The 20,031-nt window shown below is 44.2% G+C and overlaps 1 protein-coding gene across 11 annotated transcripts; it reads right to left on the bottom strand.

The window, feature by feature from the left end:
* Positions 1-6,925: 6,925 nt before the first annotated feature.
* LOC124482210 (vicilin-like seed storage protein At2g18540) lies at positions 6,926-17,359 on the bottom strand. 11 transcript variants are annotated; one of them, XM_047042655.1, is made up of 10 exons: positions 17,005-17,359; positions 15,861-16,851; positions 14,726-14,801; positions 13,957-13,994; positions 13,750-13,815; positions 13,441-13,515; positions 13,068-13,208; positions 12,772-12,925; positions 11,637-12,497; positions 8,833-8,908 (listed from the first exon to the last, which is right to left on the bottom strand). In XM_047042655.1, the coding sequence occupies exons 4-10, from the start codon at positions 13,968-13,970 to the stop codon at positions 8,861-8,863; spliced, it is 1,359 nt and encodes a 452-aa protein (XP_046898611.1). In that variant the 5' UTR covers positions 13,971-13,994; positions 14,726-14,801; positions 15,861-16,851; positions 17,005-17,359; the 3' UTR covers positions 8,833-8,860. The 11 variants fall into 11 exon arrangements, with proteins under 11 accessions (XP_046898614.1, XP_046898617.1, XP_046898616.1 ...); XM_047042652.1 differs by lacking the exon at positions 17,005-17,359 and having other exon boundaries at positions 16,038-16,934; XM_047042654.1 differs by lacking the exons at positions 14,726-14,801; positions 17,005-17,359 and having other exon boundaries at positions 15,861-15,874; positions 16,038-16,934.
* Between the last annotated feature and the right edge of the window lie 2,672 nt (positions 17,360-20,031).

Here is a 20,031-nt window from a genome sequence, read left to right on the forward strand (position 1 = left end):
TCCTATTTGTACACATAGCTGGATGTTTGCACTGGGATGTCATGAAAAAACTTGGGGCTGTGCCTGCCCCCTTCTGGTAACTACTTTTTGTATATGTTGAAAACGGATTATTTCAATCTGCGATGCTGTCTCTTACCTATGTTTCTTTTTATTCATTATTACACACATTCTCTCTGTTAGTTAGCTGACTGCTGGACACCATGTTGAGTTATTTAGGTATGTAGCCTATGCTGTGTTCATTGTGAAAGACTAAACTGACTCCACCACACTATCAGTGCAGTTTTAGAACGGTGGTGGCTTGTCAGGCATGTGGCTTTGGCACTGACTTTTTGTCACCGAGGGAACAGAGATGTAACACTGTGCTGACTCGCTGCACAGAAATACACAGCCTTGTCATCCGCGGCCATGTTGGAGATGACCAGGGCGGCCTTACCCTTAGAGTGGCCCGTTATGTTGAAGCGTCCTGAGTGGAATTTCTTCTCCAGGTTTGCGTTTTCATAGTGTAGCAACCCAACCAGCTCCATGGTCCCCTGGCCATCTCTTTGTTGGTACCACAGCATGTAAGGGTAGCTGTTGTCGCCGTGGTGACAATCGAGCCGTGCCTGCTGGCGTTCAGGCGTCACCAGAAGATGCTGAGGGGTCTGCTGGATGATGAGGGCTGAGAGGACTTCCTCTGCAAGAGACACAGAGACAACACCAGCTGAGAGGGCCAGGGCGGAGAGACACAGAGCCAACACCAGCTGAGAGGGCCAGGGTGGAGAGACACAGAGCCAACACCAGCTGAGAGGGCCAGGGCGGAGAGACACAGAGACAACACCAGCTGAGAGGGCCAGGGTGGAGAGACACAGAGACAATACCAGCTGAGAGGGCCAGGGCGGAGAGACACAGAGACAACACCAGCTGAGAGGGCCAGGGTGGAGAGACACAGAGACAACACCAGCTGAGAGGGCCAGGGTGGAGAGACACAGAGACAACACCAGCTGAGAGGGCCAGGGTGGAGAGACACAGAGACAACACCAGCTGAGAGGGCCAGGGCGGAGAGACACTTCCCTGGACAGGAAGGGCATGTTTCTGTCACACTTACCTGTAAGATAGAGGGACAGGGAAATAAGCACAGACAGGAAGACTGAGAACATTGTGTGACTTCCGAGACAGCTAGATGTATTTGAGCTTTATGAATTCAGTTGAACGGTTCTCCGTTGTCATTAACTGATGAGTGGGTGGTAGACAGACGGCTGCTGTCTCCATCTGGGTTCAGCAGTCGGCTGGTGTTTAATGTGGGAAGGGAAGATGAGAGAGGGGGAGGAGAGAGGGGGAGGAGATAAGCGAAGAGGAGGGGCGGTAGAGGGGGGAGGAGTAGGGGGAGGACTGAGGTTTTGTGTAACGTGGAGAGAGGAGCTGCCTCACCGTGCTCTACCCACAGCGCAGTAGTACACGGCCCTGTCCTCAGCTCTCACTGCAGACGCCTCCAGGAAGCCCTCGGCCTCAGCGTCACCTGACATGGTGAAGGGTACTGGAGTGTCTAATGTGTTATGGAACATACTTTCTAGAAACATCTGCTTGAAGGTCAGGAAGCCCAGGAGCTGAAGCCCCTGCCCAGACCCCTGCCTGTACCAGTAAATCCGATCGTATTTTTTATCATGGTGGCTGCAGGTGAGGTTGATGGCATCTCCTAGCTTCACAACGAGTTCCCGTGGCGACTGTTGAACGAAGTTGGTTGAGAAGCCGGATGCCGTGGCGATCCAGAGGAGAGGGAGGACAGCTCCCAACAGTTCTAATCTGGTACCAGTCCTGACCGTGGGACATGACACAGAACCTCCCCCTGGGACCCCCAGTCTCCAGACACAGGCCACCACAAGAGCTGTAGTCATGGTGATTGTCAGCTTCACAGAGGGGAGTAGATCAGAAACACACCTAAACTCAGTTTCATCTTTAAACTTTTTGACGTGGGAGGAGCTAAGGGACCTAAACTCTATTTGATCTTCATACTACCTGGTGTGGGAGAGAGTTATAGCTGCTACAGCGTCACAGCTAGTGTTGTGCTACTGCTATCTACTGGATGTGTTAAATTACTGTGTTGCTAAGAAGGAAGTGATGTTCCAAGGTAGACATAACATTACAGAATACTGTGAGTTAATTTAGCTGACCCAACAGGTTGACACACCAGCACCATGTGATGTGTGGGTGTGTGTATTTAGATTTGATGATAGATCTGATGCGTTAATAATTTATCCGTAGTTAATTTCTTTTATTTATCCTTTATTGAGTAAAGCCAACTGAGGATGGGCCCCAGGACTCTGCAAACAGCAAACAGAGCACAGCAAACAGAGTTCCAGAACATAAACAGCCTTCTGCGGCCGTTGGAACAACAAGAGCAGACATTATGATCTGCCACTTTCAATACTCACGCAAACCTACACCAGCTAACCTACACCAGCTAACCTACACCAGCTAACCTACACTAGCTAACCTACACTAGCTAACCTACACTAGCTAACCTACACTAGCAAACCTACACCAGCTACCCTACACTGCTTCATGGATCTCATTGGTGGAGGGGGGATATAATATCCCTAGTGATGCTTTCTGTCTCTTTCCTTCAACCCACTCTATCTCTGTCGCTCTGCCCCTCTCTCTGTCTCACTCTTTCTCTCTCCTCTGAGTTTAAGACTGTGGTCGTGGTTTGATACAGGTGTGCTGCAGGGCCTGATAATGTCTGAAACGTTTTTGTACAGCAGAGAAGAGCTCTGTACCACTGTGTAGCTGGCTGCACAGAAATATTGTCCATCATCTTCAGGTTGCCTCAGTTGGAGATGAAGGTGGGCTTCTTTCGCACCATCTCCAGTCACATTGAAGATGCCCTGATATGGAGACTCAACAGTAATAGTTTTGTAATAAACATACCCTATTAGTTTCAGGGCAGTGTCTCCCACTGAGCGTTGATACCAGAGAATAATGTTGTAACTTGGAATGTTATGACTACAGCTCAGTTGGGTTTTATGTTCTGGCTTCCCCAGGAGAGTAGAGGGAGTCTGGTTCACCTTTAAACTGACTGACACTCCTGTGGAAAGAGATGGAGGGTAACACTGATTAATACAATCCGTAAAGCTTGCCACACAGATTTGAATAATCATGTAAGGGGACTACACCCCAGTTTAAAGGCATTTTGTAGCAGCGTCAACTTGTAATGTCCTTTAAGTTCAGCAGGTTTATCTGTGATCCAAAACAAAGGAACAGAGAAGATAGTGAGAAGTCTGATCATGGTGACCATCAGTGCTGAGCTTGGAGGACCAACTGAGGACTTAGCTTCACTTCCTGGAGTTGGAGCAGGAACAGGATGTGATGTCAACTGACTGTGCTGATATGATGTTGCTGGATCTAATTCAGACGTCAGATGCAGGTGTTTCACTCTGACACACAAACCACTCTTGAAGAAGAGAGGAAGGTTTTTGTAGAGAACAGAGGGGATCTGTAGCACTGTGCTTTGCTAGCAGCACAGTAATAAACTGCACTATCTTCTGACAGAGACAGGCTTCTAATAGACAGAAAGCCATTCTTGGTTCCACTTCCACTGAAATCACCCTTCATTGTAAAATATTTTGCGTATGAACCCTCATATGTGGGAACCTGAGAGTAAATATATCCAATGAGTGTGAGAGCTGTGTCCCCTGGTTTCTGGAAGTACCAGAGCATCACTCTGTAGTCAGTCTGGCCGTGGGTGCAGACGAGCTGCACAGTATCTCCATCTCTGCTGAGGAGATCAGAGGGAGTCTGGTGGACCTCCACAGTCTGACACACACCTGGACACAAAATACATATAAAACACTTTATTAAACAACATAAATACTTTACATTTAGCACATCTAAATAGTAATGACTCTGAGAGGAATATATAACATTTACCGGTCAGGATGAAGAAAATCACTGTGCCTATGAGACATGTGACCATGTTGACTCTCAGTCCAGAAATGTTCAGGGACTCTGAGGAGCTCTGAGCTCTGGTTGATCCAGAACAAGACTTCACTCCCAGTCTGGTGCTGGAGGACTTGTTGAGCTGTAACTCCACCTACAGGACAGATGACAGATGTATATTTGTGTTCATGATTCTCATCTGAGTGCAGGCTTGTTATTATGGTTTGATACAGGTGCGCCTTGATATTGTCTGAAAGGTTTTTGTATAGCAGAGCAGAGTTCTCTACCACTGTGTCATATAAGCTGGACAGACATATTGTCCATCGTCTTCAGGTTGCCTCAGATTGAGGAGATGAAGGTAGGCCTCTTTCTCACCATCTCCAATCACATTGAAGAGGCCCTGAAATGGAGACTCGACAGTGGGACGTTTGTATGAAACATATGCTATTAGTTTCAGGGCAGTGTCTCCCACTGAACGCTGGTACCAGAGTATAGTGTCGTAATTAGGAATGTTATGACTGCAGCTCAGTTGGATCTTCTGTTCTGACTTCCTCAGGAGAGAAGAGGGAGTTTGGTTCACCTCTTGACTGAGTGACACTCCTGTGGAGAGACAAGGGTATTACTTTGTAATACTGAATCATGCAATCCTTAAAGCTTGCCACACGGATATGATTAATCATGTAAGTTTGCTACACTAAAGTTTAAAGGCATTTTCGTAGCAGCGTCAAAGTGTAATGTCCTGTAAGGTCAGCAGGCTTACCTGTGATCCAGAACAAAGGAACAGAGAAGATAGTGAGAAGTCTGATCATGGTGACCATCAGTGCTGAGCCTGGAGGACCAACTGAGGACTTAGCATCACTTCGTGGAGTTGGAGCAGGAAAAGGAAGTGATGTCATCCGACTGTGCTGATATGATGTTGCTGGATCTAATTCAGACCTCAGATGCAGGTGTTTCACTATGACACACAAACCACTACTCTGTCTCTGGAGGAGGGGATCCCTCACTGAATTGCTCCTCCCAAGGTTTCTTCCATTTTTTTCTTCCTTGAGGGTTTAGGTTTGATTTTTTTATGATTTGTATCCTGGATGAGAGAGGAGGGTTTTTGTAGAGAATAGCGGTGATCTGTAGCACTGTGCATAGCTGGCAGCACTGTAATAAACTGTACTGTGGCTGTTTACACTAAGGGTTTTAATGACAAGAGAGGTGTACTTTGCCTTGTCACCACCCAGATCCCCAATGAAACTAAAATGTTCTTTATTTGATCCTTCAAAGTTTGGAGTCCCATGATTCAAATACCCGATGAGTGTGACAGCTGTGTCCCCTGGTTTCTGGAAGTACCAGAGCATCACTCTGTAGTCAGTCTGGCCGTGGGTCCAGATGAGCTGCACAGGATCTCCATCTCTGCTGAGGAGATCAGAGGGAGTCTGGTGGACCTCCACAGTCTGACACACACCTGGACAGACAGAGAGAAGACACACATGGACACACAAGACCACAGAGTGGAAGTGATGCTCTTGTTAACATCTATACTGTGTGAGCATTATCTAGTCCATCATGGAGATGTTTCCTATGTAGCCACTGACCCTACAGTACCTGTGAGCCAGAGTAGAGAGAGAGACACTGGGATGAGAGCTTGGAGAGTCATGCTGGCCCATGAGATCTGGAGAGAGCTGCTCTGAACAGAACCACTGGTGCACCTTCTCCAAACTGAGCTTCACTAGGACTGGGAGGGCGGAAGGGTGTGTATGTGTGTGTGAGTGAGTGAAAGGCCTGCATCAACTGAGGTGGTGTTGCATCGGAAAGCTCCTCCTCTCCTCATGGCTGAGCAGAGTTCTGGCCCTGGATCAAAGCTGGTGACGGTGGCTTCATGCAGGTGTGTGGAGGAGTCCTACCACACAGACAGCACAGTCTGGGGGATGTTTTTGTATTGAACAGGGGGGATTTACACCACTGTGGAGACTAGCAGCACAGAAATACACTGCACTGCTCTCTGAAGAGAGCTGCTCTATGGTTAATGTGCAGGTTTGGCCTTGGTTTGCACTTCCTTTCATCTTGAACCCAGTTTCAGGATTGCCTGAGTCTGCTAGCATGTATCCCAGATACACTAGTTCCATAATGTTGATTATACCATATCATGATTGTTTATACCAGTAAATGCGATTGTAACCCTGGATATCATGTCGGCAGTTAAATTCAGCAGAATCTCCCAGGTTCTTCAACAAGGCTGCAGGATTCTGGTGAACTTGGTCACTCAAAGACGAACCTGCAGAGGAGAGAAAACAAGATGTTTTTGCCTTTATTAAAAAAGTAACACGTAGGCAAATGAATTAAAAATGGCATAAATATAAACTCACTTGAACCCCAGACAGCATGAATGGATATGCTGATGAGCAGGATGATCATGGTGCTCCTGTCTGCTGAAGCTCTACCAGTGAGGCTTCATTCAGATAAGTAGAGACTTGTTCTGACCTGTTACTGCTGGACCACTGTTGTCTTTACTGGGACTGGCTTTGATTCTGTGTTGGTTTGTTGGATTGATAAATGTGCAGGAAAGCACTTTGTAACGGTTTCTTAAGTTCTGTTCACATGAAGTCTGCTTACTGACTGAGAGGGAGGAGGCTGTCTACCACTGAGCTACACCCACCCCCTGCTGTGTCACAGTGACTCTGCCCAGAGGAGGTGGATGGAGGGAGTGTCAGCAGAACACACTGTCATCTCACATGACGTCACTCAGGACCTTTCAGGAGAAGTCTGAGGCAACAGCAACATTAGAGACGTGAGGATTAATGGAACTAGAGAGCCCCCTACAGTCCATAATGGGGATAAACATCATCAGATGGTTCATCATTCTGAATGAAGATCAAAACTCACTTGGGTTTTTTTTGCAGCTGCACATGATGTCTGTATCACTGTGTTCATAAACAGCACAGAAGTACATGCCGTTGTCTTCTGGTAAAGAGTTCTTCACTGTGAAAGACCCTCTCTCTGCTACAGTCTTGTTTGCAGAGAATTTGACTTCACTGAACTCTCCATAGTCAGGCTTGCTGCTGGCAACAGTGAACACAACCTGCTTCATCCCCTGTCCTGGTAGCTGTCTGTACCAGTACATCTGGTAGTGTGTAGCACCCTTGTTGTGACTGCAGTCCATCTCAGCAGGCTGCCCCTTGATTGACCAGAGGATGCTGGGGGTCTGGGTGACATCACTCCCCTCAGAGAGACCTGGAGACACAGAGACCAAAACCAGAACATGAGGATGACTTGATAAACCACCGTTGAGGTCCACCAGCTCAGCTAGACCTGAGAATGAATCTCTCCACACTGTAGCAGAGAGAACAGTTCCTGGAAAGTAGCTGCAGCCCACAGTAGCGACACAGAGACTGGGATGACAAGAGAGATCATGGATGAGGATGTCAGAGCTGAACACATCTCAGCAACTGACCAGAAACATGACTGAGCTGTGCTTTTCTCTCTGGAGGGAGGAAATGACGTGACTCTGAAGAAACCCTCCTGATCTCCACCTCCAGTCCTGTCACCTCCTCCACCAGGTTAGATGCTGTTTCTCTGTGTGTCCTCAGAACAAGTCAGACCGCAGACCTTTATCAGCAGATCACCAGTGTGGTGGTGTGTGAGCGTTGATCAAAGTGCTGCTCCTGATTCGCTGGCAGACGTGAGCCCAGGTGTAGAGAGGGAGCCAGCCTCAGACTGGCTGCTCACACACACTGATCACCACTCTTATCACAGGAGGGTTTTTGTAGAGGAGAGAGGGAGGGTGCATCACTGTGCAGACTAGCAGCACAGAAATACACTGCTCCGTCACTTGGAGAGAGTGTGGAGATGGAGAGCTTTGACTCGCTACGCCCATCTCCCTCAAAGCTGATTTGTCCTTTCACATCTTCTTCTGGATATGGAAAATCAATATACAAATAACCAAGTAGCTGGAGAGCCCCATCTAAATGTTGTTTGTACCAGAGGATACGATCATAGCTTTGAATGCTGTGTGAACAAAGGATCTCTTTGTCAACAGAGTCTCCCAGGTTCTTGATCAGAGCAGAGGGGGTCTGCTGAACTGACTGACTGGCAGAGGAACCTGTGGAGAGAAACAGTGGTGATGACATAAACTAAAACCATGACTTATATTTTCTCTCTGAAATGTTGTGCTGCTCACCCTTGATGCAGGGCAGACAGAGAGAGCAGAGGATGAAGGCTAGGATCATGGTGAACAGTCTTCTGTTGTGTGACGACCTGATGACCTGCTGGCATTCAGCATGGTCCTGTACATGAAGAGGATGAGGGCGGGGCTACCAGAGTGACATCACAACTGTCACCTCAGTACCAACATCCTCAATCTTCAAAAGTTGAGGTCTGTCTCCCCCTGCTGACTCAGTGTTCAACCCATCTCCTCATTACATACACACAATCTAACATTTCACAGCTTTAAATCCAAAGCAGCACATTCAGGGAGAGGGTGATCATCCACAATGTGGTTAGCATGGTTTCTTCCAGGCTGTCTTGCACTGAGCTACCCCCAACCCCTTCTATGTCATCACATGGTAGTTCATGGTACCTGAAGAAGGAAGTGTTGGTTTGCTTAGGTTAACGGTTGATGATGTTGTTTGTTGATGTTGCCATGCATCAATTAAAATCTTTATTTGAATCAACATTGCACTGTAGAAGCATGTGGTCAATATGTCAACTTTATTAAGGTTCATTGGTTCAAGGTTGATAAGGTTCATGTTTGAGGAAAAGCCGGTAGATGTAGTGGAGATGATTGATTTCCCTCCAGGCGGCCGCCATGTCTGATCTGAGGCCCCAACTGAAGGTGTAGACTACGTATCCTCAAAGGCCTTTATGTTACGGTCGGCCTCTTTGTTCAGTTTCTCCACATAAGCTTCAATCTCAGCCAGTCTGGCTCTTTTTTTCTCCTCTTTTGTTGCCTTCTTTTTTGGTTTTACTTTCTGCCAGAACTGTCTCCAGAAACCACGTTTCTTCTCCTTGTCTGTTTACAAGAGACAAGCATTAAATACTTCAACGTGGTTTAGAGCACACAGAATAACGATTGTCAAGCCTACAACAGTGTCTCAATTAAATCATTCTGACATCATTATATAGTACACTTTCACATCACAAAAACATTTCTTACTTGTCTCTGACTGTGCCTTATCTGACTCATCCGTCTCTGACTCTTCCTTATCTGACTCTTCAGTCTCAGTCACTTCCTTCTCTGACCCTTCCTTCTCTGTCACTTCCTTTTCTGTCACTTCCTTCTCTGACACTTCCTTCTCTGTCACTTCCTTCTCTGGCCCCCACGCATTCTTAACCTTCTCTCTGCTTTTGCGTTTCATTTCTGCATCGTCCTTCTTTACGACTGTGCAATCCTCCTTGGTATCTGCTATTTTCTCCTCCTTGAGTTTCTCTTGCCTTTTCATTTCTAGTTCCATCTCTTTTATTCTTTGCTCCTCTTCTCTCCTGTACTGACTCCTTTCCTCGATGGCTCTCCTATTCTCTTTCTCCTTTCTCCTCATGACTGCTAGTCTATGCTTCTCCTGCCACTGTCGTCTTGCCTCATCGGACTCTTGTCCGCATTCCTGCCGTTGTCTTTCCTCCTCCTCCCATCTCTTCTCTGATTCTTTCATTTTTGCATCCTCTCTCATAATTCTCTCCCTATCTTTAACCAACTCTATTTGCTTGTCCAATGTTGTTTGGAGCCAAAAGTTATCTGCAGCTTTTTCTCTCATGTCATATAACCTGGCCAACTGGGTTTTGTCCCTCTCTTTTAGTCTCTCCATTTCCGCCTCCATCCACTCTTTCTCCTTGTCTCCTTTCTCCTCATGTTGTTTGAACTCTTCCTCTGACTTTTTCTCAAGCTCTTTCTGTCTCTTCAGTTCTTTGTCTTTCCATCTCCTGTCTCCTTTTTGTCTCCATCTCAGCTCCATGGCTTTTCTATGCTCTTCTCTCTGCCTCCTCTCCTCCGTTTTTCTTTCCATCTCTCTTTTTCTTCCCTCCTCTTGGCTTTCCGTCTCGAGCCTTTTCCTTTCCTGCTCACTGTCTTGCTCCATTTGATCCATTTCTCCAACCTCACCCCTTTTTTCCTCAGTGACCACTTGTTGTTGCTCTGTCTTCATGGCAAGTCTGTGGTCCTCTGCTTCAGTCCGCTGCTCTTCTTGGATTTCTCCCTTTTTGTCAAGTTCCCTCTGCATGTCTGCTTTGTGTCTCTCCTCCTCCCTCTCGCTTTCTAATTCTTTTTGTCTCTTCATCTCCCTCTCTCGTCTCTCCTGTTCTTGCTGTCTTTTAGTCTCTTTCAGTCTCTCTATCTGTTCAAGTCTTTCAACTTCCCTTTTCAGTAATTCTTTTTCTTTTGCATCCTCCATCTCCTGTTTGGCCTTTCTGTCAAACTTGTTCTGTCTTTTTAGTTCTTTCTGAATATCCTCTTTTTGTCTTGCGTCCTCCCTCTCTCTTTCTAATTCTCTTTGTCTCTTCATCTTCCTCTCTCGTCTCTCCTGTTCTTGTTGTCTTTTAGTCTCTTTCAGTCTCTCTATCTGTTCAAGTCTTTCAACTTCCCTTTTCAGTGCTTCTTTTGCATCCTCCATCTCCTGTTTGGCCTTTCTGCCAATCTTGTTCTGTCTTACTAGTTCTTTCTGAATTTCCTCTTTTTGTCTTGCGTCCTCCCTCTCTCTTTCTAGTTCTTTCTGTCTCTTTTCCTCCTCCGCTTGTCTCTCTTGTTCTTGTTGACGTTCAATGTCTCTTTGTCTCACCTTCTCTTCAAGTCCTTCAAATTCCCTCCGAAGATCCTCTTTTTGTCTCGCGGCCTCACTCTCTCTTTCCAGTTCTCTCTGTCTCTCCCTCTCCTTCTCTCGTCTCTGCATCTCTTCAAATTCCCTTTTCAGTGCTTCTTTTTCTCTTGCACCCTCCATCTCCTGTTTGGCCTTTCTGTCAAACTTGATCCGTCTTTTTAGTTCTTTCTGAATTTCCTCTTTTTGTCTTGCGTCCTCCCTCTCTCTTTCTAGTTCTTTCTGTCTCTTTTCCTCCTCCGCTTGTCTCTCTTGTTCTTGTTGACGTTCAATGTCACTTTGTCTCACCTTCTCTTCAAGTCCTTCAATTTCCCTCTGAAGATCCTCTTTTTGTCTCGCGGCCTCACTCTCTCTTTCCAGTGCTCTCTGTCTCTCCCTCTCCTTCTCTTGTCTCTGCATCTCTTCAACTTCCCTTTTCAGTGCTTCTTTTTCTCTTGCACCCTCCATCTCCTGTTTGGCCTTTCTGTCAAACTTACTCTGTCTTTCTAGTTCTTTCTGAATTTCCTCTTTTTGTCTTGCGTCCTCCATCTCTCTTTCTAGTTCTTTCTGTCTCTTTTCCTCCTCCGCTTGTCTCTCTTGTTCTTGTTGACGTTCAATGTCTCTTTGTCTCACCTTCTCTTCAAGTCTTTCAATTTCCCTCCGAAGATCCTCTTTTTGTCTCGCGGCCTCACTCTCTCTTTCCAGTTCTCTCTGTCTCTCCCTCTCCTTCTCTTGTCTCTGCATCTCTTCAACTTCCCTTTTCAGTGCTTCTTTTTCTCTTGCACCCTCCATCTCCTGTTTGGCCTTTCTGTCAAACTTGATCTGTCTTTCTAGTTCTTTCTGAATTTCCTCTTTTTGTCTTGCGTCCTCCCTCTCTCTTTCTAGTTCTTTCTGTCTCTTTTCCTCCTCCGCTTGTCTCTCTTGTTCTTGTTGACGTTCAATGTCTCTTTGTCTTACCTTCTCTTCAAGTCTTTCAATTTCCCTCCGAAGATCCTCTTTTTGTCTCGCGGCCTCACTCTCTCTTTCCAGTTCTCTCTGTCTCTCCCTCTCCTTCTCTTGTCTCTGCATCTCTTCAACTTCCCTTTTCAGTGCTTCTTTTTCTCTTGCACCCTCCATCTCCTGTTTGGCCTTTCCGTCTAACTTCTTCTGTCTTTCAAGTTCCTTCTGATGATCTTGTTTTTGTCTTGCATCCTCCCTCGCTCTCTCTAGTTCTTCCCTTCCCTCTAGGGCTTCCCTTTCTGTGTCCAGAGCTTTTTGTCTCTCCTTTTGTCTCCTAGCCTCTCTTTGCATCAGCTCTTCTTCTCTCCTTTCCATCTCCCTCTGCGTCTCATCCTTTCTTTGTTTTTCTAATGATTGCTCTTTCATCCGTCTCTCCATTTCTCCCCTTCCCAACACTTCTCTGCTTTTTCCTGCCCGGCACTGTGACTCTGTTGTGTTTTTTACTTCATCTTGCCTTGCTTTTATTCTATCCTTCTCATATATTTCTTGGACCTTCTCCCTTTTCATCTCTAGAAGTTCACTTTTCAGCCCCTTGATCTCACACTGCAGTTTGTCTCTCTGCCTCTTCATGTTGTCCCGTTCTTCCACTTCCCTCCGTGTCTCGTTCTCCTTTTCTCGCAAGCTGTCCATCACAATCTGCCTTTTGTCAATATTCTGCTTTGTTCGCTTATCAACCTTTCTCTCTGTGTACATTTCATCACTGTACATCTCTCTTTCTTCCCCTCTCTTGATCACTCTCTCTCTACTGTTCTCTACCCTCTTCCTGTCCAGACGTCTATGGCAAGCACCATTGCATGCTGCTTCTTTCAGTGTCTGCACCTGCATGCATAAAAGGTCAATGAAACACTATACACAAGGTGGCCTATGCTGTCCTCTATAAACATTGAACTCACAAATGATAAAAACTGAATAGGGACACCGATTTGTCCCCATGGTAACTCTTCTGTGTGTCTCTGTGTCCCTATAGCAACTTTTTATTTTGTGTTTACGACCTTAAAGAATCTTGCAACTGATGTTAGAACACAATAATACCATTGTTTTGGGGCATAACTTTGGGTATGTGCTGAGGAAGTAGTAAGTAACATTGTCATACCTCCATCTTGAGATTCTTTATCTCAGCCTTCTTCCTGGTTTCAACATGCTGTAATTTCTCAACCAAGTTGCTCAGAGAAATATTTTTTAGTTGAAGCTCCCGGATGGTCTTCCTCAAATCCTCCACCAGGTGTTCTAGCTCGTTTATCTTCCCGCTGAATGACAAATGGTCCCATTACAACATGGTCAATATCTTTGTAGTTCACTCCACATGTCAAGCAATCCTTCCTAACATGTCTAATGCATAATCATTTTGTACCATTTAGAGTGTGCGTGTCTTGTGAAGAGGACACTTACTGGTTCATTTGAGGATGCCCCCTTTTGGCTACAGGAAGTTGACAGGGAAGTCGGTGAGACGAGAAGGAAGAGCTCTCGTCGGAGGAACTCTCAGAGTCACTGAGCCCCAGGGTGATGGTTCCAAGATAGAACCTCTCCCCTCTGCAGTAACATGGACACATCACAGGCAGCAGGTTATCAACTCACATTCAAACGCGACAGACCGGACATCACAATTGTGTTTTAACCTCTTTCCAAACACTGGCATTTAGTCTCTGTCTTTAGTCTCTCTTAAAACCATCATATCATCTAAACCCGAACTTCAACCCCAAACTTAGCCGTCATTTGGATGCCTGGACCTTCCTACGATTCTGTTGAGGCAACCCTGTCTTACCGTATGTTCTTCAACATCCTCATGTCTGGAATCTGTCCAGGTGAGAGTGCTCTGAAGGAGGAGGGTTCATCATCCCTGTGGAGGGAAACACACACATCCATCATGTGTTATTGTACACAGGTGACATGCAGATAGAGGTCTACATACTTAAAAGGTCTATTGCACTCAATGTACAATTTGGAAAAACACATCATCCAAATGAACATTCTGTATTCTTGTAATAAATCAACTAAAACACATCAGACGTCCAAACCATAAACTGACAACTACTGGGCTTGCAGCATAAACTCTATTTTAGTGCGGACTTACTTTCGACTCCCCCTCTTCCAAAAGAGAGCTTTGGGTAACTCTCCAGAGTAGAGAGCTACTTTCTCTCTGTTTCAACACACATACACACAACAAATTAGACAACATGATATCCATTGTAGAATCATATTTCATCATAACTAGAAAAAATTGTTGAAGTCTAAAAACAAAAATCTAAATCTCAGAAATATTTTGTAAGAAAGAACTTACATCTTCCTTGGCATTTTTCAATTCATTTTTTCTCTCCTCTGTAAAGACACACATGGCAAGGGAAAGTCAATACCAAATCAAATGTTTTGTTCTGTAACAAATAAAACACTAAAAGGTCAAGATACAGGAAGCAGCAATAAGGTTTCAGCATCAACTTTATGTCTAAGCTAAATGAGCATTATAAACTCCCCTTAGTAATAAATGGTACATTCAAGTCATTAGCCGCTAAATTATGAACAGCATTATTGTTACAGCACCATGACATGGTCATAATCTTGCTACACATTTATTTTATTTTTTTGTTGTTAGTCGTTGCCTACAATTTTGTCTGCATCTCAAATCCTTAGCAAATAATTATTTAAAACGTATTTGTTCATTCGTATTTTGTAACATTTATTTATTTAGGCTTCTTTTGTTTCTGTTTTTTCCTGTCTTTAACGAATACATTATTTGTGTTGTGTTAGTTCCATCATGGTCTGTCTGCCATACCACTGCTCTCACGCATTTCAGTCATTTCTCACACCTTGTATTTCAGACAACTGTTAAATATTTCTCACGCTGAGAAGTAAGGGATAACTAGTCAAGCTATAAAATCAATGGACGAGGCATACCGAGGGAAGATGTCGGCTGATATGATAGTTGTCCGTTACAGGCTACATAGTTAAATGTCAATACTGTAAAAGCATCACAGGCCCGCCCCCAGCAGTTATGTAAACCATTCCCCCCAAGCAAATGTGTATTAGAAGGAAATTCTTATCTTTGTCCTCACCTCAATACCTCCATCTTCCTGATCATGATCACAAACCGTTAGTAGCAAAAGTCACATAACATAAATTGAATCTTCTCTGAAATGACATTAGAATGTGTGTGTTGGCACAACATAATGTTACAAAACTTCTGAGATTAACAATGACGTCATAATGCAAAAGTTAAGAATGCGCCGCCATTGGTTAGACTGTTGGATGCAGACCGCCGCGTCCATGACATTTACATTTATGCATTTAGCAGACGCTTTTATACAAAGCGACTTCCAAGATATAGTTTTACAAAAGTGCCTAGGTCACTGATCATAACAACGCGAGCCCCAAACATTTCGGGAAGTCAAACATGAAGCCAACGTGCAACCAAATAAGTCCCAAAGGGAAGAACAAAAAGAGCATGTAGTTAGACAAGTTACAATTAAACAGCAATAACCTCAAAATTGCAAGAGAGTAGGCTACCTGTGGAAAAAGCAAGCAACAATAATATATTTCGTCCATAATGGATTCTTGTCGTCACGTCCCTTTACGTCTAACAAAAGCCCACCTCACGTTGAAAAAAAATATATATCTGTTTCAGTTTGTGTTTATGTTTGTTTCTGGCTAGCTCCAGTCTCTACATCAGTCTCAGTGTTTATCAGGGAGTTATTTATTCATCAGGACATAATGCTTTTATCACTGAACAATAGGTCACTGATATTAAATACATCGATGCATGAAAAAATTTTGATCTTGGTCAGTAAGCAGCATTGTGAGTTGCTGTGGAAGAGCAGGCTATAACTGTTAAACTCATTATTGGCAAAATTATGAACAGCATTATTGTTACAGCACCATACAGCATATGACATGTTTTAAATCTTGCTGCACATTTTTTCCCCTTTACTGTCAGTTGTAGCCTACTATTGAGTCTGCATCCCAAATCCTTGGCAATAACTATTTTAAACATATTTTTTTATTCGTATTTTGTATAAATGTTATGCTTTAGGCTTCTATTGTTTATGTGTTTTCTGTCTTACAGATGCATTATTATTGTTATGTTAAGTCCATAATGGTCTGCCATTTTGTTATGTAAACCTTTCTCCTCAAGCAAACATGCTTATTAATAGAACATTTCTCAGTTGTGCCACTTAATGTCTTTGTCCTCACCTCAATACCTCCATCTTCCTGATCATGATCACAAACCGTTAGTAGCTAAACCAAAAATTAACTACATTCACTTGAATCTTCTTTGAACTGACAGTAAAACACAGTGCTGGCACAACTTAATGTTGCAAAACTTCTGAGGTTCATTACATCACAATGAAAAAGTTTAGAATGCGTCACCATTGGTTAGAATCTGTAGGTCGCATCAACTGAGGACTTAGGCCGAATCCCAATACTCCTCCTCACCCCTTCCCCAGCTTCACTTCCTGGAGTTGGAGCAGGAACAGGAAGTGATGTAATCTGACAGTGCTGATATGATGTTGCTTAAAGTGATTCAGATGTCAGATGCAGGTGTTTCACTCTGACACACAAACCACTCTTGAAGAAGAGAGGAGGGGTTTTGTAGAGAACAGGGGGATCGGCAGCACCGTGCATTTACCAGTCAGGAATCAAAAACAAAGTTCACATTCAAAGCAGTCTACCACCCCCTATAGACTAATACTTGTAAGTACCCATCATGCATTGCATCCTCTCAAAGTAAGAACCCTCAACAGAAGTAACATCTGTAGTTGTGATGACGATATCTATCTCCTCTGAGTACATTACTGTTATTGTGGTTTGATCCAGGTGTGCTGAGGGGCCTGTTGATCTCTGAAAGGTTTTTGTAGAGCGGAGCTGAGCTCTGTACCACTGTGTAGCTGGCTGCACAGAAATATTGTCCATCATCTTTAGGTTGCCTCAGTTGGAGATGAAGGTAGGCTTCTTTCTTACCATCTCCACTCGCATTGAAGATCCCTCGATATGGAGACTCAACAGTGGTATTTTTTAAGAAAACATCCTATTAGTTTCAGAGCAGTGTCTCCCACTGAGCGCTGGTACCAGAGTATAGTGTCGTAATTAGGAATGTTATGACTGCAGTTCAGTTGGATCCTCTCTTCTGGCTTCCCCAGGAGAGTAAAAGGAGTCTGGTTCACCTCTTGACTGAGTGACTCTACTGTGGAGTGAGAAGAAGAGTAAAACTGAGTTAGAGAATCCTTAAAGCTTGCCACACGGATTTGATTATTCCTGTACAACTACAACACTACAGTTTAAAGTCATTTTCCTGGTAGTGTAAAAATGTGATGTCCTGTAAGCTCAATAGGCTTACCTGTGATCCAGAACAAAAGACCAGAGAAGATAGTGAGAAGTCTGATCATGGTGACTATCAGTGCTGAGCCTGGGGGACCAACTGAGGACTCAGCATCACTTCCTGGAGTTTGAGCATGAACAGGAAGTGATGTAATCCAGCGCTGCTGACATGATGTTGCTGGATTTAATTCATACCTAAGATGCAGGTGTTTCACTCTGACATACAAACCACTCCTGGATGAGAGAGGAGGGTTTTTGTAGAGAACAGAGGTGATCTGGAGCACTGTGCATAGCTGGCAGCACAGTGATAAACTGCTGTAGCGTGGTTTGCACGGTTAAGATTAGCAATACTTAATTTATAATAAAGTATACAGTTCTTGGGGGCACCACCTCTGATTTATTTAAGGGACAGAGGAAACCTTATTGAATAATATTGAATAATAGCACTTGTAATAATCAGTCTAATCTTAAGTAGCGAATTCCATGAAAGTAGAGCAGATCAGATAACGTGAGGGATAACGCAAGTATTATAAACAATGATTTATTTAAGAAAATGTAATTATGATGAACAAATACCAAAGAAGTTATAGGCTAGTTGAGAGTGAGTTGAGTTAAACAGTATACAGTAGGTCCTAAACTATGATGAGAGCGGAATACTAGATGGTGGGTTGAGAGCGCGTGGGGAGGGGAAGAGAGAGAGATAGGCTTCAGGAGAACAATGGAGGGAGTCTATGTTAACTAATTCTAACGAAAGTTAGGTTGAATCATTTGCAAACTAAAAATCAAACGTAACAAATTAAATCACAATATGCCAATGTTCACAAGTAAGAAATGTAGCAATATCGCAGTTACTGTTGTCAGTTTGAAGAAGAAGAATCAAAGTTCCGTTCGTCGTTGTCAAACGGTTAGAGCAAAGGAATCTTCGTTAAAGTTCCTGGTGGTCCAGTGAGTTGCTGATTGAGAAGGATAGGTCAGATGTGTCGCGAACATATCCGGTGAATCCTTGCGAAAAAGCAAGGTTTGCTTGTGCATCAGGGTTTTATAATCCTTGCGAAAGGGGGGGTATCCTTTTGGAGGTGAACTCTTTGATTGGTCAGTTACTCCCACCTGGGCGTCCATCCTGAGATTGACGTATGGGTGTGAAGTAGTTGATAACTTTTCAGAGTTCAGCTATTTCAAATGTCCATGTATTTCTAATACTTCAAAATATAACAATACAACATTAATAAATGGTTTAGTTTGTAGATTAAAATCATTTTGATATCAAGATTAACTGATTTATCATAACAGGAAAGGAAGTTACATTAAAACATCAAATTATATCAACACAGCATAAAAGGGAAAGCATACATTATAACACATCAACTACTGTCATTGAAATAGTGTCCATAAGCCATGTAGTCCTTGAGCATATGTTTGTAAATCCAGAAAAGTTAGTCTTTCCTTAAACTCCTTTGTCTGCATACTGTAAGGCCATTTCGGTCTACCTTCTGACCCCATGCTGGGCCAAAAGCTTTGAAGGTCCTGCTCTGGAGATAAGGACAAGGGGGGAAACCCCCTTTCTCCTTGTCGGGGGTAGGGGAAAGGTGTGAGGGTACGTGGTTTGTTTGTTGGCTCTGCTACACTGCACTGTGGCTGTTTACACTCAGTTTCTTAATGACAAGAGAGGCGTTCTTTGCCTTGTCACCACCGAGATCCCCAGTGAAATTGAACCTTCAACGTATGGAGTCCTGAAATTCAAATACCCGATAAGTGTGAGAGCTGTGTCCCCTGGTTTCTGGAAGTACCAGAGCATCATTGTATTATCTGTTTTACTGTGGGTGCAGACGAGCTGCGCAGTATCTCCATCTCTGCTGAGGAGATCAGAGGGAGTCTGGTGGACCTCCACAGTCTGACACAGACCTGGACAGACAGAGAGAAGATATTACCACCACATGGACACACAAGACATCAAAACACTTTATTACAATATAGAAATCATTCACATTTAGCATATTGATGTGGAAATCTCAGAAGGTTCTCAGATAGAAGTGGATCAAAAATAGAGTCTCAAGTCTCCAAGTTTAGTTCTCAAGGCCAAAGAGGTGGCTTGATGGTGTTTATTCAGGCAGATAGTTGTATACAAACAACACTGGTACAGAACAAAAAAAAGCAGGCAACTCTCCCCAACACTGGGTAATATAGGCAGAATATTAAACGCACACCCCTTGTGCCAAGAGATAAGATTGTGCAATATGGAACCTTCTAGATGCTTCTGGAAGATGAGTCACACACACACCCCCCCCCCCCCCCCCCCGTTACTGCGCACACAGCCTCATCCTTGTCTTTGGGGGCTGCGCTCCCCTCTTATCCAGTGACCAGAAATAGCATGTTCCCCAAAAACCTCCACTTTCCTCGACCAACCCAACCATGTTGTTCTCACAAACCTTCCTTCACCCTACTCAGCCCCCTCCTTACTTGAAGTCACTCTGACATGCCCGCGTCCAGGTCCCACCCTTGGGAGTCAGTAGCTCCTTAGTTTCTCCTGAGAACAGCTGGAAACACTCACTAACCATGGCAACCCCTGCTCCCTTGTCTCTTCTTGGTCCAAACTAAACTATCAGCAGTGTTCTTCATAACAAGATACACACACAGAAGAAAATCCCCCTGTATTAATCAGCCCAGCCTCACACTCTCGGCCCCCCTCCTGCCTTTCAAGGCAAGTTTCCTTCCTGTTCAAACAGGCCTGTTTGCAGCCAGATGTTTAAAGGCAGCCTAAAATTACAAAATATCAAATAACATACTATGGTTAAAATAAGTCAATAAAAATACAGTAACGTAGACACACCCAGTTCGCATATAAGCAACAGAAAAGTGTACCTGCAGTACAAGAGCATCTGAGGCACATGACACACATGACATCAACACAACAAACACACATATAAGAAGACAGTACATCAATGCTTGCATACCTGATTGGCAACAAGCTATTCCTTAAGGCTATGTTTGAATGTTTTGTTTGTGTCTTTTGTGCGTATGTGTGATGGCAGAGCATTCCAAGTGTTTG

This window comes from Hypomesus transpacificus, chromosome 19 (genome assembly GCF_021917145.1).
Source record: "Hypomesus transpacificus isolate Combined female chromosome 19, fHypTra1, whole genome shotgun sequence".
In the NCBI taxonomy this organism is placed as follows: Eukaryota; Metazoa; Chordata; class Actinopteri; order Osmeriformes; family Osmeridae; genus Hypomesus; species Hypomesus transpacificus.